The sequence below is a fragment of the Aotus nancymaae genome, unplaced genomic scaffold, assembly GCF_030222135.1.
Source record: "Aotus nancymaae isolate 86718 unplaced genomic scaffold, 86718_ANA_hifiasm-v0.15.2.pri h1tg000040l, whole genome shotgun sequence".
NCBI classification, from domain to species: Eukaryota; Metazoa; Chordata; class Mammalia; order Primates; family Aotidae; genus Aotus; species Aotus nancymaae.
In genome coordinates, this window is record NW_026988454.1 from 65,224,288 (window position 1) to 65,236,848 (window position 12,561).

General features: G+C 31.9%; 1 protein-coding gene across 5 annotated transcripts in view; it reads right to left on the reverse strand.

Annotated features, from left to right (window-relative positions):
- The window catches only part of GRIK2 (glutamate ionotropic receptor kainate type subunit 2), a 712,929-nt gene that overhangs the window by 283,263 nt on the left and 417,105 nt on the right, over window positions 1-12,561 (reverse strand). For all 5 annotated transcript variants that reach the window (XM_012438407.3, XM_064360817.1, XM_064360815.1 and 2 more), the window contains exon 9: window positions 2,624-2,737. In XM_012438407.3, coding sequence (XP_012293830.1) covers window positions 2,624-2,737 — 114 coding nt within the window. The remainder of the gene's footprint in view (window positions 1-2,623; window positions 2,738-12,561) is intronic.

The following is a 12,561-nucleotide window of genomic DNA, read 5'->3' on the forward strand; positions in this document are numbered from 1 at the left end:
ATACTTTCTCTACTTTCCCATTTAATTAAATATCATTTATTTAATTTAATTTGAAAAATATTTATTGAGTGCTTGTTATACCCAAGGCACTTTTCTCTGACATTGGGAAATCAGAAAGTGTAAAATTTGCTTATAGGCCTTGTACAGCTTATGTCAAGTGAAGACACAAACATATAGTTTTTTTAATTAAAAAAATGTAATGCCATGATGGAGTATTCTGGTACATAAAGTATACAAACTTCCTCCTTCTCCCCAAGACACAGATAACTTAATGGAGCTGTCATAGATTTTCATGGAGTGGGTAGCATTTGAGATGAATCCAAGAGAATGAATAGGATTTTTACTGCAGAACATAAAGAAGAATTTAGTGGGCTGGGTACGGTGGCTCACACCTGTAATCTGAGCACTTTGAAAGGCCAAGTCAAAGAGATCAAGACCATCCCGGCTAACATGATGAAACCCTGTCTCTACTAAAAATACAAAAAAAAAAAATAGCTGAACATGGTAGCACATGCCTTTAGTCCCAGCTACTAAGGAGGCTGAGGCAGGAGAATCGCTTGAACCCAGGAGGCAGAGGTTGCGGTGAGCCAAGATCACACCACTACACTCCAGCTGGTGACAGAGCAAGACTCCCTCTCAAAAAACAAAAACAAAAACAAAAACAAAAAAGAAGAAGAAGAGTTGAGCGAAGATTTGCAGCTATAAAATAAGTGATATTTGGGAGTTTGGCTGGATTAGGGAAAAGATAGAAAGGAGTGTAGGGGCCAGATTACTGAGGGCTACAGATGTTTTCTACCCAGAATTATTGATCCTATGATCACTGCAGAGGTACATATGCTGTAAAAACAGAAGACATAATCTAATTCTATTCCTCCAAGGAATGTTTAGTGATGTTTGGGAAAATAATGCACACATGAAATAAGAATAGCATAATAGCAATATTAAATCATATATTGCTGATGAACACTATATCTCAGAAATTGAGATAAGCACATAGCACAGAAAGGGAAGAGGGTTACACAACTGCATTGTGGGCTAACTGGTTATCACAATTCAATTAAAACACAGGGTTCCTGAAATAATGGTAAGTGAAGATAAAAAAAAGAGAGAGAGCGAGACCATAGAAGACCCTGTGTATAAACATTTAAATTTGCTGGCTTTTTAATGGTCAATAAAGATTCTCTAAAGATTTGTATAAAAAGGAAGCAGAGAAATGACAGAATTAGATTGTCATTGTTGTTTGTTGTTGTTGATGTTGTCCTGGTTCAAGCAGTCATCATCTGCCTGGAACAAAATTAGACTTTTATGGTGGGACTGGGGTATACTGCAAAGGAGGAAGGCCGGAGGCAGAAAGAATAGGTACATGGCTACTGCAATAGTCCCAGCAGGAGGTAAAGAGATTCAGAACATAGTGGCATATAGACCAGAAAGAGGATGTGTAACTGTACTGTGAGAACATTTTGACTGAAGAAGAGGGCTAGTTTGGTGGCTACAGGAGTTATCTTTGACAAAAAAGGAAGATACAAAATTAAGTAAAAGAGTATCTTTGATGTTTGGATGTGACAGAGGGAGCAAGAACCCACTGAAGTTCTTAGTCACAGAGTGGTTAAAAAACCTTATGACTTCCATCACAGTCACTTCATGATTATCAGCTTTGTTTCATTATCAAAAGGCTTTAACCCAAGCTATTTCATTTTGACATGCCTACAGATCTGACATTCCTTGTTGCTACTAAAGGGATACGAATATATATTCCTCTTAGCTTGATTTCCCACCATAAATGAAATTTAGAAATTACATAAATGCTAAATGTTTATAGTAGTTTGTTCTGGACATTACTCTCACATGTTTACTGACTACCTGAGGATTAATAAGAATGGCCATTGATAAGCTTATTCTGTAGGTGAAAAGTACTGACTAAATAATATAAGAGCTATTTGCTTATCCTAAATTAAAATTCCCTTTTGCAAATGGCATAGTGGGCATATGTGAATGCTACCGTGTGATCTAATTAAAATATATAAATATAAGAGGGGTAAAAACACCTAGGTTAGCAATATTAATTTAAGTCTATCAGTGATGAAAATATTTCTGGCTTTAAAAAGCACTTGTCATTTGGTTACATTAGGGAAATTCATAAAGTAAAATTAATTTTCCAGGATGAGAACAATAAAATTGAAAATAAGATTAAAAGATAATTACAATGAGAAAAAATTCTGAAAAATAAATGCCATTCTCTATGAAATATATTCACAGAAAGTAAAAGCAGAAGCAAGGTTCAAATTTTGCTCATCACTTAACTATATTTATACAGCTGCATGTATTTTTCAAGTCTTGACATTGGCAACTCTTCAATTTTATAGAAATGAAAAGATTTCCAGTAATACATTAAGCTGTATTATTAATCAACATAAACAGCCCAAACATTAATACAATTTATATCATTAAAGACTAACAAAACTGTGACTAAATTAACATTGACTCATCTGTTGTACAGTAATTGCTAAATAACTGTAAAATACATTACATTCTGTTCATTACTGTTCCAATTATAATGTCCTTTTCTATGCATTTCTGTGTTCATCTAAACTTACCTAAAAATAATGGAAAAGCAAATACTTACCAAAATGGTGGTAACTATCAAAGAACGATTGGATAAGGAATCTGTGATGTTTGCTGGCTTTCCCTTTTGACTTTCTGTCATATTCAGGCCACTGGCTGGATCCCACGTTCCAATCTATAAAATAGCATATATACTTTGTAAATTGTCCATCAGGCACCTGGGAGAGAGTACTGCAAGAGCAAGTTAAGACTGCTAACACTTATTATTCACCTCTGCTGCATTATCTGCTGTCATTAAAGTAAAGGCAGCTTGTTTTAAGCATGATTCACTGCTCTGTGAAGTGTGTTCAGTGAAGTGCAACATTAAAGAACAAAATGATCCACTGAACTTCTACAGTCAGTATGGGAGCTTAATTTTCCATTCAAGCTTTCATTCACCAAGATAAACCACATTTGATGATACCTTGATAGCTGGCTAGAAACTCATTAATAGCATATATCTTTTACTGTAATGGATCTATCTCATCCTCTCATTATAAAGATAACATGCCATACAGACAAAGCTAAAAGATAAAGCAAAATCTAGGGATCCAAGATAAATTAATAGGTAAAGGCAGGCTTAAGGGAAACATTGACTAGTATTTTGCACTACGCCTGGTAGGATAAAACCATGCCCAGAATTATCTTTGGAGATTTAAAAACACATCTTTGCACATTTTAAAATGCTCCCAAGAAAGAAGAAGCCAGTAAAATCTCATCTGAATAACACATTTCAATACTTTCTTCTGTACTCCATTGAATATGAACTTTAATTTAACTACTACCTTCTAATAGATTAGTTCATATATTCTCAGTGTTTAAACATGTTGTATTCACTAAACACAGCCTATGAGATAACACAGAAAAGCCTCCTGAAGACATGTCACAAAATGCACAGATTAGATGGTTTATTGACAGTTGCACCATTGCTCTATTATATAACAATGATCACCAGTGAAGAAGAGCAGAGGCAAAAGAAGATGTGAAATCAGTTCTTTTTCCTCGCTGTCTCAAACCTAGGAGTCATCAATAACAAAATGTGTCTTCCATACTTTCCTAGACAAGTATTCAACTTATGTTTTGCAAAGCAAAGGAAAACTATCAAATTGTCTTTAAAATAAGTCTCTGCATATAAATTAAGACTTTTTTAAATGACACTGATTTAGCAGCTATTATTTACTCTGGTCTAATTAAATATGCTAACAAAGGTCCTGTCAGCATAACCTCTTTGCCATATTTCCTCATATGATGTTAATTTTCCTCTCATTATTAAATACTGTATATTTCTGATGTTTGTGTTAATAAAGGAAAAAGTAAAATAATTCAGTATTCTTTCCAAACTAAATAACCTACTAGCCAATTACATTTCTTTACATTAGACTATGCTTATGACAATGTCCTAAAGATGGAGTCTAATTCTATTTCAGAGTCAATAATGAAAGGCTTCAGGGGCCAAGAAGGTCATATCAATGTGCAAAATGATCACATACAGGGCCGTAGTCAGAATTTCTATGCAAGGGTATGGAGTTTTTAAATCTCCCAAAATATCAAGGCACAGTAGAAAGTAGGGTCAAATCCCAATCCTGCTTTTCCCACAGCTGTGTCCTTGGGGCTGCATGTTCCCAGAGCAGGTGCTTTAGCTGAGTTTCCACTAAGGCACCACCAGGGCTAATAGATTGGCTGCTGGGTACCGGGGTAGGGAAGGACAAGGGGTGCCAAAACTAGAATGCCTGCTGACCTGCTTAAAGTATTTCAAATTTAAAATCATTTGCAAACACCCTTTTGGCTAAACAAGATACATCTGCAGATAGTATTTTGCAGTGAGTGACTGTCATTTTTCTATACCTGGTCTACAATTAATATTTATGCATTCATTCCCTTAGATTTTACTCCTTTTTTTTTTTTTTAACCATTGACCAAATAGCCTGGATTTTCAGATGTGTAGTTCTACCAGCCAAACCATTGACAAACATCATTTGCCCACTGTTGTCTATCTAATAAAATTTTAGAAAGTTTTCAACTTCCTAACCAAGTAACCAATACAAAGAATTTTCCATTTCACATAATGCCACCATCCATGATTACTTTTATAAAAATAATTTAGCTAAATGTTCACTCATCGTATCATCTAAAAATACTTCTCTAGTTTCATTCTTGGTTAGTTGCTTTTCTAGCATTTCTGGAGTTCTGACACAAATGCATATTATATGATCTACAATTTTCTATATTCACAACTATTAGTTCTCCTCTTTTGTAAATCTCAGCTTTCTTAGCATAATATTATGAACTTTCAGAAATATCAGTGGCTTTAAAATTTTAAGTCAAATACAATTTTATATATTCCTAGATTGTTGACTGTATGATTCAAAACTTTTCCACTGAGGAAATTGTCACTAGAGGTTTTGTTTTAATGGCAAAACACATGGACTAAGTAATGGCAATCTACTTTTGTTTATTTGGGAACCACTATTTTGTCAAATGATTTGATCAAGTCTTTTAAGTACTTTTTTTAGCTATGAAATGAAATTAAGATGCCTAAGCACTACTGACCTTACAATTATATTATGTATGGTGGCTCTACATCCTGGTTTGCCCAGGTACTGTCTTCATCAATAATACTCTCTTGTACAAATAAAAAATGTCATGATTTGCATGATTTGGGTAATAAATTATAAGGTCATTCTAAATATAAGGATTCAAGTAGATATAAGAAATATGAATGTGCATCAAAAGTCATAGGAGCTATGGAAAATTATGGTTTGTTCATTTTTATCTTATGTTCTGATTGGCTCTTTAATTTCCTCTTGTGGTCAGAAAAAGAATGTATATTAATTGTCATCAAATTATAAAATATTCAAAAGATATAAAAAAAAGATCAATTTAAACTCTGAACCTATGAATGCATCCATAGTCAAACATGGTTCATACTGTAGTGCCCCTTTTTTCTGTCATTAATCTTTCCTCACACATTCCTTGCATAGTTTACATCACAGCCTTGTAGTTAACGGCCCAGCTTTTGGACAGCGTGTTTGACTGCCTGGATCCTATTATATGTCCACCACTTACCATCAGGTGACTTGGGCATATTACTTCTTTATGTCTCAATTCTCCCATCTGTAAATGGGAAATAATAGTATCTACTTCATAAACTATAGTGAAGATTAAATGAAAAAGTATTCAACATAGTGTGTTTATAAGTATGCTATAATTATTATGACAATTACTAATTATATTCTGTTCATACACTATTATGAGCATTTTCTCCTGGCATGAAAGATAATCGAAGCCATAATTTTAATGACTGTACGAAATGATCATATGGACATATTGTGATATAACTAGCATCATTACAAGGCCTTAGTACACACATTTATTTATAAATATTTGCCCACACATTTTATTTTAAAAACAAATTTCTAGAATTAGAATGACAGAGCACAAATAATCTGAGTTGTTAAGATTATTACTACATGTTGCCAAATACCTTTCAAAAATCATTGCTCTACTTGTGATCTTTCTTCTTATAGTTCATGGTAGTTTCCATAAGACAACTATATAACAATTTAGCTTTTGTTTTGAATATTCTAAATAATATAATCAGATTATATTATAGAGGTTTATCATTGTCAAGTCTTTTAATTGTAGATGGTGTTTTTACTGATAAAAATAACTTTTTATTCCAATTACTTTTTACCTAAACTTCCTATATATATTATTAATCACACTTACTTTACTTGCATTATTTGGGTCTTTGAATTTGCTGATAAATCATATATATATTTTCACTGTCAACGTATTTCTTGTTTTATTGTTTTTTTATAAGCAGCACCTCAGTTGATTTTTTCAATGTCTTAACTTTTTTTTATCTTCTTGAATCTTATTTTTTTTAACCTTTCTCCTTTCACACTGTTTAGTGTTCACTATTTATTTTCTACTCCCAGAAATTTTCCTATGGTAATTAGGAGATAAAATGCATTTAAGTCTACTAATGTGTTTTATCAACTTCTGTTTGAAATATTACTATCATATTGTAAAACAAATATTCAGCTATAAAAATTGAAAAATCTACTCTATGAAAATTATCTATGTTTTGTCCCATTCTGCTACCACACATACTGATTCACAGTTTTAGTTAATTTTTTATTGTTGTTGTTTTTGAGACAGAGTCTTGCTCTGTCCCCCAGGCTGGAGTGCATTGGCATGATATCTCGGCTCACTGCAACCTCTGCCTCCTGGATTCAAGCAATTCTCCCTGCCTCAGCCCCCGAGTAGCTGAGATTATAGGCACCCACTACCACACCCAGCTAATTTTTGTATTTTTAGTAGAGACAGGGCTTTGCCATGTTGGCCAAGCTGATCTTGAACTCCTGACCTCAGGTGATCCACCTGCCTCAGCCTCCCAAAGTGCTGGGATTACAAGTGTGAGCCATGGAGCCCAGCCAGTTTTAGTTAATTTAATCTGGGGTTGTAAACACTGCCTCTCTTTATTTTACTTTGTGTATTATGAATCATTTTGCTACAAGAAAAAAGTTGTAATTTTGATATAATTTGTAAAGCCATTATTAATACTCTTTTTTTAATGCTTAATTGAATTTGATGCTTACTAGGATATCCAGCCACAGTCTCTCCCTTATTGAGTATTTGCTTTTCACTTATCATTGTTCACATACAAGACAATTTATTTATAGAGGATAACTACATGACATACTTTGATGGTTGTAGATTTAAAAGTATTTTGTTGCCTTCTTTTATAAAGGAAACTTAGCTACATGAAGACATATTATATCAGCCTTCTTCCTTCAGAGCTAAGTTTTATTTTTCTCTAGTATTAATCCTGCTCTAAAAGACTGAGAGTTACCTTATATGTATTTTGTTGGTGGTGAATATTTTTTCTTTAAAGTCTTCGGTATTACCTATTTGGAAATATTAAATCTCAACCAGTACACATATGTGTGTATATATGTATATATTTGTAGATGTAGATGTATACATGTATCTATATACACAGTACATTTATGTATATGCATACATAGCTTTTAAGTATATGGATGTATATATCATGTATTAACTTTTTGCAAAATATGTTACCTAGAGATTGAGTGAGAAAGAAAGAGAAATAATGGTTCTTTTCTTAAATTGTCAGAAATATAATGCATTTCTTCATTTTCTGAACATATATTTTGTTGCTTCTTGTAGTTCTCAATTATTTGTGTCCTCATATCCTCTATAGAAAGCATACTCTACATGAAATACTTTTTCACCTTTCACTACCTTATGTATGTATCTTAATCACTGTTTCAAAATACAGGTAAAACAATTCCTCCTCTGTGCAGCAATGGATGGCCTTTTATTATGCTTCCATACAGAGCAACTTAGGTATGCTTTTACTATGACAAGTATCATATTATATTTTAATTGTTTTCTTATCTCTGTCTAGTAAAAACTGAATTCTCTGTGGATGGAGACTTTGGCATACTCATCTTTTTACCCCAAGGCCTTTGAATGTAGGACATCCTATGGGCTTTACATGTGAGACCTCTGAATATATTGGTTATATAAATATATCTTTTATGAATATAACCAATAAATATTTTATTTATTGAACATAAATAATATTTATTAAACAGAAATAAATGTTTTATTTTCTTCATCTCAGAAATGCCACTTATGTATTACTTTGAATCGAAATTATATTTCATTTTTATTTATCTTATCCTGCTGTGTTAGACTGTAAGTGCCTTGACAAAAGGAAACATACCATCAGTCTTTAAATTATGGAATAAATATCAAATGAATATTTATTGAATAAATGAATAGAGTGAATTTCTACATGATAAAAACTTTCAGACATTTTAGGTTGACTTTCCAATATCATTCATTCATTTGGCAAATGTTGAACATATATTATGCGTTTATTCTTTTATAATTACATATTTTGCTTTCTATATTTTATTCTTCATGTTTTTGTGTTATTCTTAATGTTTTAAGATCTATCTCAATATTGTATTTAATGTTTGAAAATATTATGCCACATACCTTTACTATGCATTTCCATTTTTTCCAAATACATTTTATAAGTATTTTAAATGAATATTTTACACCATATGTTTTGGCTTTTTTGGAATGTATAAATTCTTCACGTAATTTTGTTTTATAAATATATTTTCTCTTTGGTCTGTGTATTTTTTCTAGGTAAAAAAACAGTTTTCACAATAATTTTTAAATTATTTATCTTATTAATTAGTTGATCCTTTATTGTTTATTTATTTATGTACTTTTCTTGACAGTTTTCTCAGTATAAATTTTGTTTTATAACTCATAGTACTACTTTAAATCCCCAAAATGTTTCTATTTCCTCTCTTGGGCTACATAATTGTTAAACCTCTGAAATAAACATCTTATCATTTCTTCTAAAGATGCATGTTAGTTCTGTTTTCTGTAAGCAGAATCAGTGTGACATGTTTCTTATTATCTATGAAATTTACAATAATAATCTGTTTCATATGTATACAAGAAACTTTTTCATGTAGGAACAGAATAAATATTCTCAGTTAGGTTTAAAAATATTAGTTCCAAATAAAATGAAAATGCCTGATACAAATCTATCAAAATTCTCTTTATACTTTCTTACTGACATTGACTAACAAAATATTCACTGGATGTTGGTAGACAGAAAAAGAAGCAATACAGTTTTCCATTAGAAAATAATGTAAAGAAGAAAAAGAATTATTTGATTGTACATTGTTTTGATTAATGTCAGAAGAATATATCAGCCTTGAACGAAGAATATAAGCCGTAATTCTCCGAAGAGAGCCTGTGTGATGACAATGAGAAACCACACTGTACATGTGTTTCCAACAATCTTAGCACATTGTGAACTCTTCATCTTAGAATAAGCTTGCTTAAAGAAATTTCTTTCCAGTAATAAGTTACCCCCACTATACTATGACCCACAAAGTATAGTTTTCCTTTAAGTATATTGACTGCTTCTCTTAGGAAAAAAATGGCACCCCGACAGTACTGTTTGGGGGAATTGAGAAATAGAAAGTATAAAGAAGAGATTCATATTAAATGCTGATTTACATTTGAGACATGAATATTTCCTGCAATTGACTGAAGATACACTAGTGGACTGCTCATTTCTCTTTTAATTCATATATCTGTTATTTCTGAAAATCCAGGTTTCTCAAACCAATACAACGCATGAATACTGGGTTCAGAGATTTTTTTCAACAGAGTAGTTTTCTCACTATTAGTGGGAAATTAGAGACTTTTGTTTTCCTTACTTCACCTCTTCACATGCTGAACAGTTAAATTAAAAGTAGAGATAGTTACTTGCATTACTGTCTAATAATCCTTGACATCGAAGTTTAATAACTGTTTATTTCCATTGAACTATGTGTTAAAATGAGAGAACTTAAGCACTGGCATCTGAGCTCTGGAAAACAAAAAGAAATATTTTACAGCAAAGCCTATGTGCTTCCTACCAGCTAGAATTTAGAGTTCAGTACAATTGTCTGGGAACTAGGTAATCTTCAGATATAGGTTAATTGAGGGCCTATAAGGATAGGGCAAAGAACACTTCAGTAATCAGTGTCCTGAAACTTTCAACCTAGTGTCCATAGGATCTGGGATTTTACCATTTGAGTACTACAGTGCTAATATGAATACAATAAATCAGTAAGTATATAATCATCTCATGGAAAGGAATGAATAATCTAAACACTGATTTTTCTCATTTAGGATATTTATTTTAGTCTAAGACAAATTTAACCCTAAGCAAAATTAAAGAGTTAACAGACAGGTGGTGAGTTTGATTTTTAAAATAATGTTTGAATCAATGAATTAAATGTTCCCAAATAGGAAAATGTGGTAACATTCAGTTAAAACCCATTTTTCCATAGATAAAAATATAATTCTGATTTGATTTTATTTGAAATCAAATCAATTACAATTATTTTTGTATATATACATAGATATGTTAATTTGAATTTAGCAATTAAAAGAAAAATATTCAATATTTAATATTCATTTTGGGGCCAAAATATTAGTAACACCACTATTAGCATTGCTTTCCTATAGGAAGGCAAAAGAAATCTCAGTTCCTCGATAAGTTGGGATCATTGTTGCCATGGGGACTGGGTATATGTATCAAATGGCACCAAAGAGACAAAGATAAAAACTGCCGTGCATCAGTTATCTAGAAATCTATCATCAATATAGCTCTCACCTACCTAAGGTAGATTTTCAGATTTAGATAAGTTTTGAGGATTGTAAATTCCATTCAGACACCTTTCGCATAGGAAGTTTAATGAGGGAAGGATTCAACAAATAAAAGAAAAGTCAAACAGGCTTTATTTCTGGAACACATATGCCTATAAACTCAGGCAGACGGGGTTTTACTACCAATTTTTATCCTCCTCATATATTATCAAGATATTTGAGTTTTAGCAAAAAGTCTATGGATTACTGATACTAGTCTCTGTATTGGTAGGTGCAAGCACAAGCAGTGAATATTTTTAAAGTATAGGTGTTAAAAGTTAAAACAAAGCTTCACATGAAAGTGAAATATGACAAATTTAAACCTTTTAGAGGTATATAAACATGGAATATATTGCTTTATATTATTTATAAATACTATTTATAAGACACATATTATTTTTAAATTTATATTATCAACTATAGAAATTGACAAACATATTTTATAAAATATCTTTTTGTATTTTTCTTTTTTAGATTTTCCAGAAGGATATGCAATTAGAAGCCGATATTATTACAAACCTATGCTGAGGCAAACACATCGGAATTTTTTTTATATAATCCCAAATGCTTCCAGGTCCCTCTGCACTATTTCTGTCCAAAGAAATTTATCAGTTTTATCCTTGTGTATTTTTCAAAGTTAGTATAATATTAATATATGAAGCCAATTTTAATAAGGGTTTATTAGAGCCTATCTGATGAGGATATGGGGAATTCTATTCTCCAATGTCTATTTTCATTTAAATGTCACACAGGAGAATATCAACAAAATAATCAGAATGGCAAACTTTGATGCTAGGAAAAGGATAAGAGAAGTAAACAGGAATAATTTTAATTTACACCTGTACTTTGAAACAAATATTCTGTAGTACAATAAAAATGATTTTAAATAACCAAGAAAGTGTAACAGTAAAAGACTGATGTTTTTCTCTTGGAAAACGCATGAAGCACATTGTGGTCACATAGGAGAGTTTATAAGAAAATTCAATCATGAGTTAAGATTTAGGGATTTTATTATTGCATTACAGTTTCCTATAAGAAATTCTTTTCTAAATTTAAGTGGTTGTTTTCTCAAAAGTGGCTTCTAGGTAGCTCGTCTTGCAATGAAATTGCACTATTTTATATAATGTGATCAACCTATTTTGTGTGGAAGCCTTCCAATTCTTTTTGCTGTAAATGGCATCCTTTTGAAGTTATATTCTAAGATCTTCCTGAATATTTCTGTAACATCTTACATCATTAGTTTTGTGTTTTCTTCCCACTGAAGCTGGTCTCTCCTAAGCACATAGCTAAGCTTGACTAAGTAATAAGGATAAACCATTACTAACAATAAGTTGCATCCTGGTTACATATTCTGAACAATAAAAAGAAAACAAAAAACTCAAAACTTAATTTTATTGTTGGTGATGATATTTTTATATTTCCTCACAAGCAAATTTATCTTGACTCTTTTTATTTTTGCTAATCTCCTCCCTCCAAATTACTCCCTCCAAAACCACAATCTCAGCAGCGATCTACCCAAAACAATCAGGATTCATTCAGCAGCGATCTACCCAAAACAATCAGGATTCATTTTATTACTTTCAGTTTTCCAATTTTTTGCCACTCTCCAAGTCAGTATCAGCCAGAGAAAGTCAAATATGCCCCTCAAACCCATTATCCAGGTGCCTTGCTTAGTTAGACCACCTCCAGTTTCCTCAT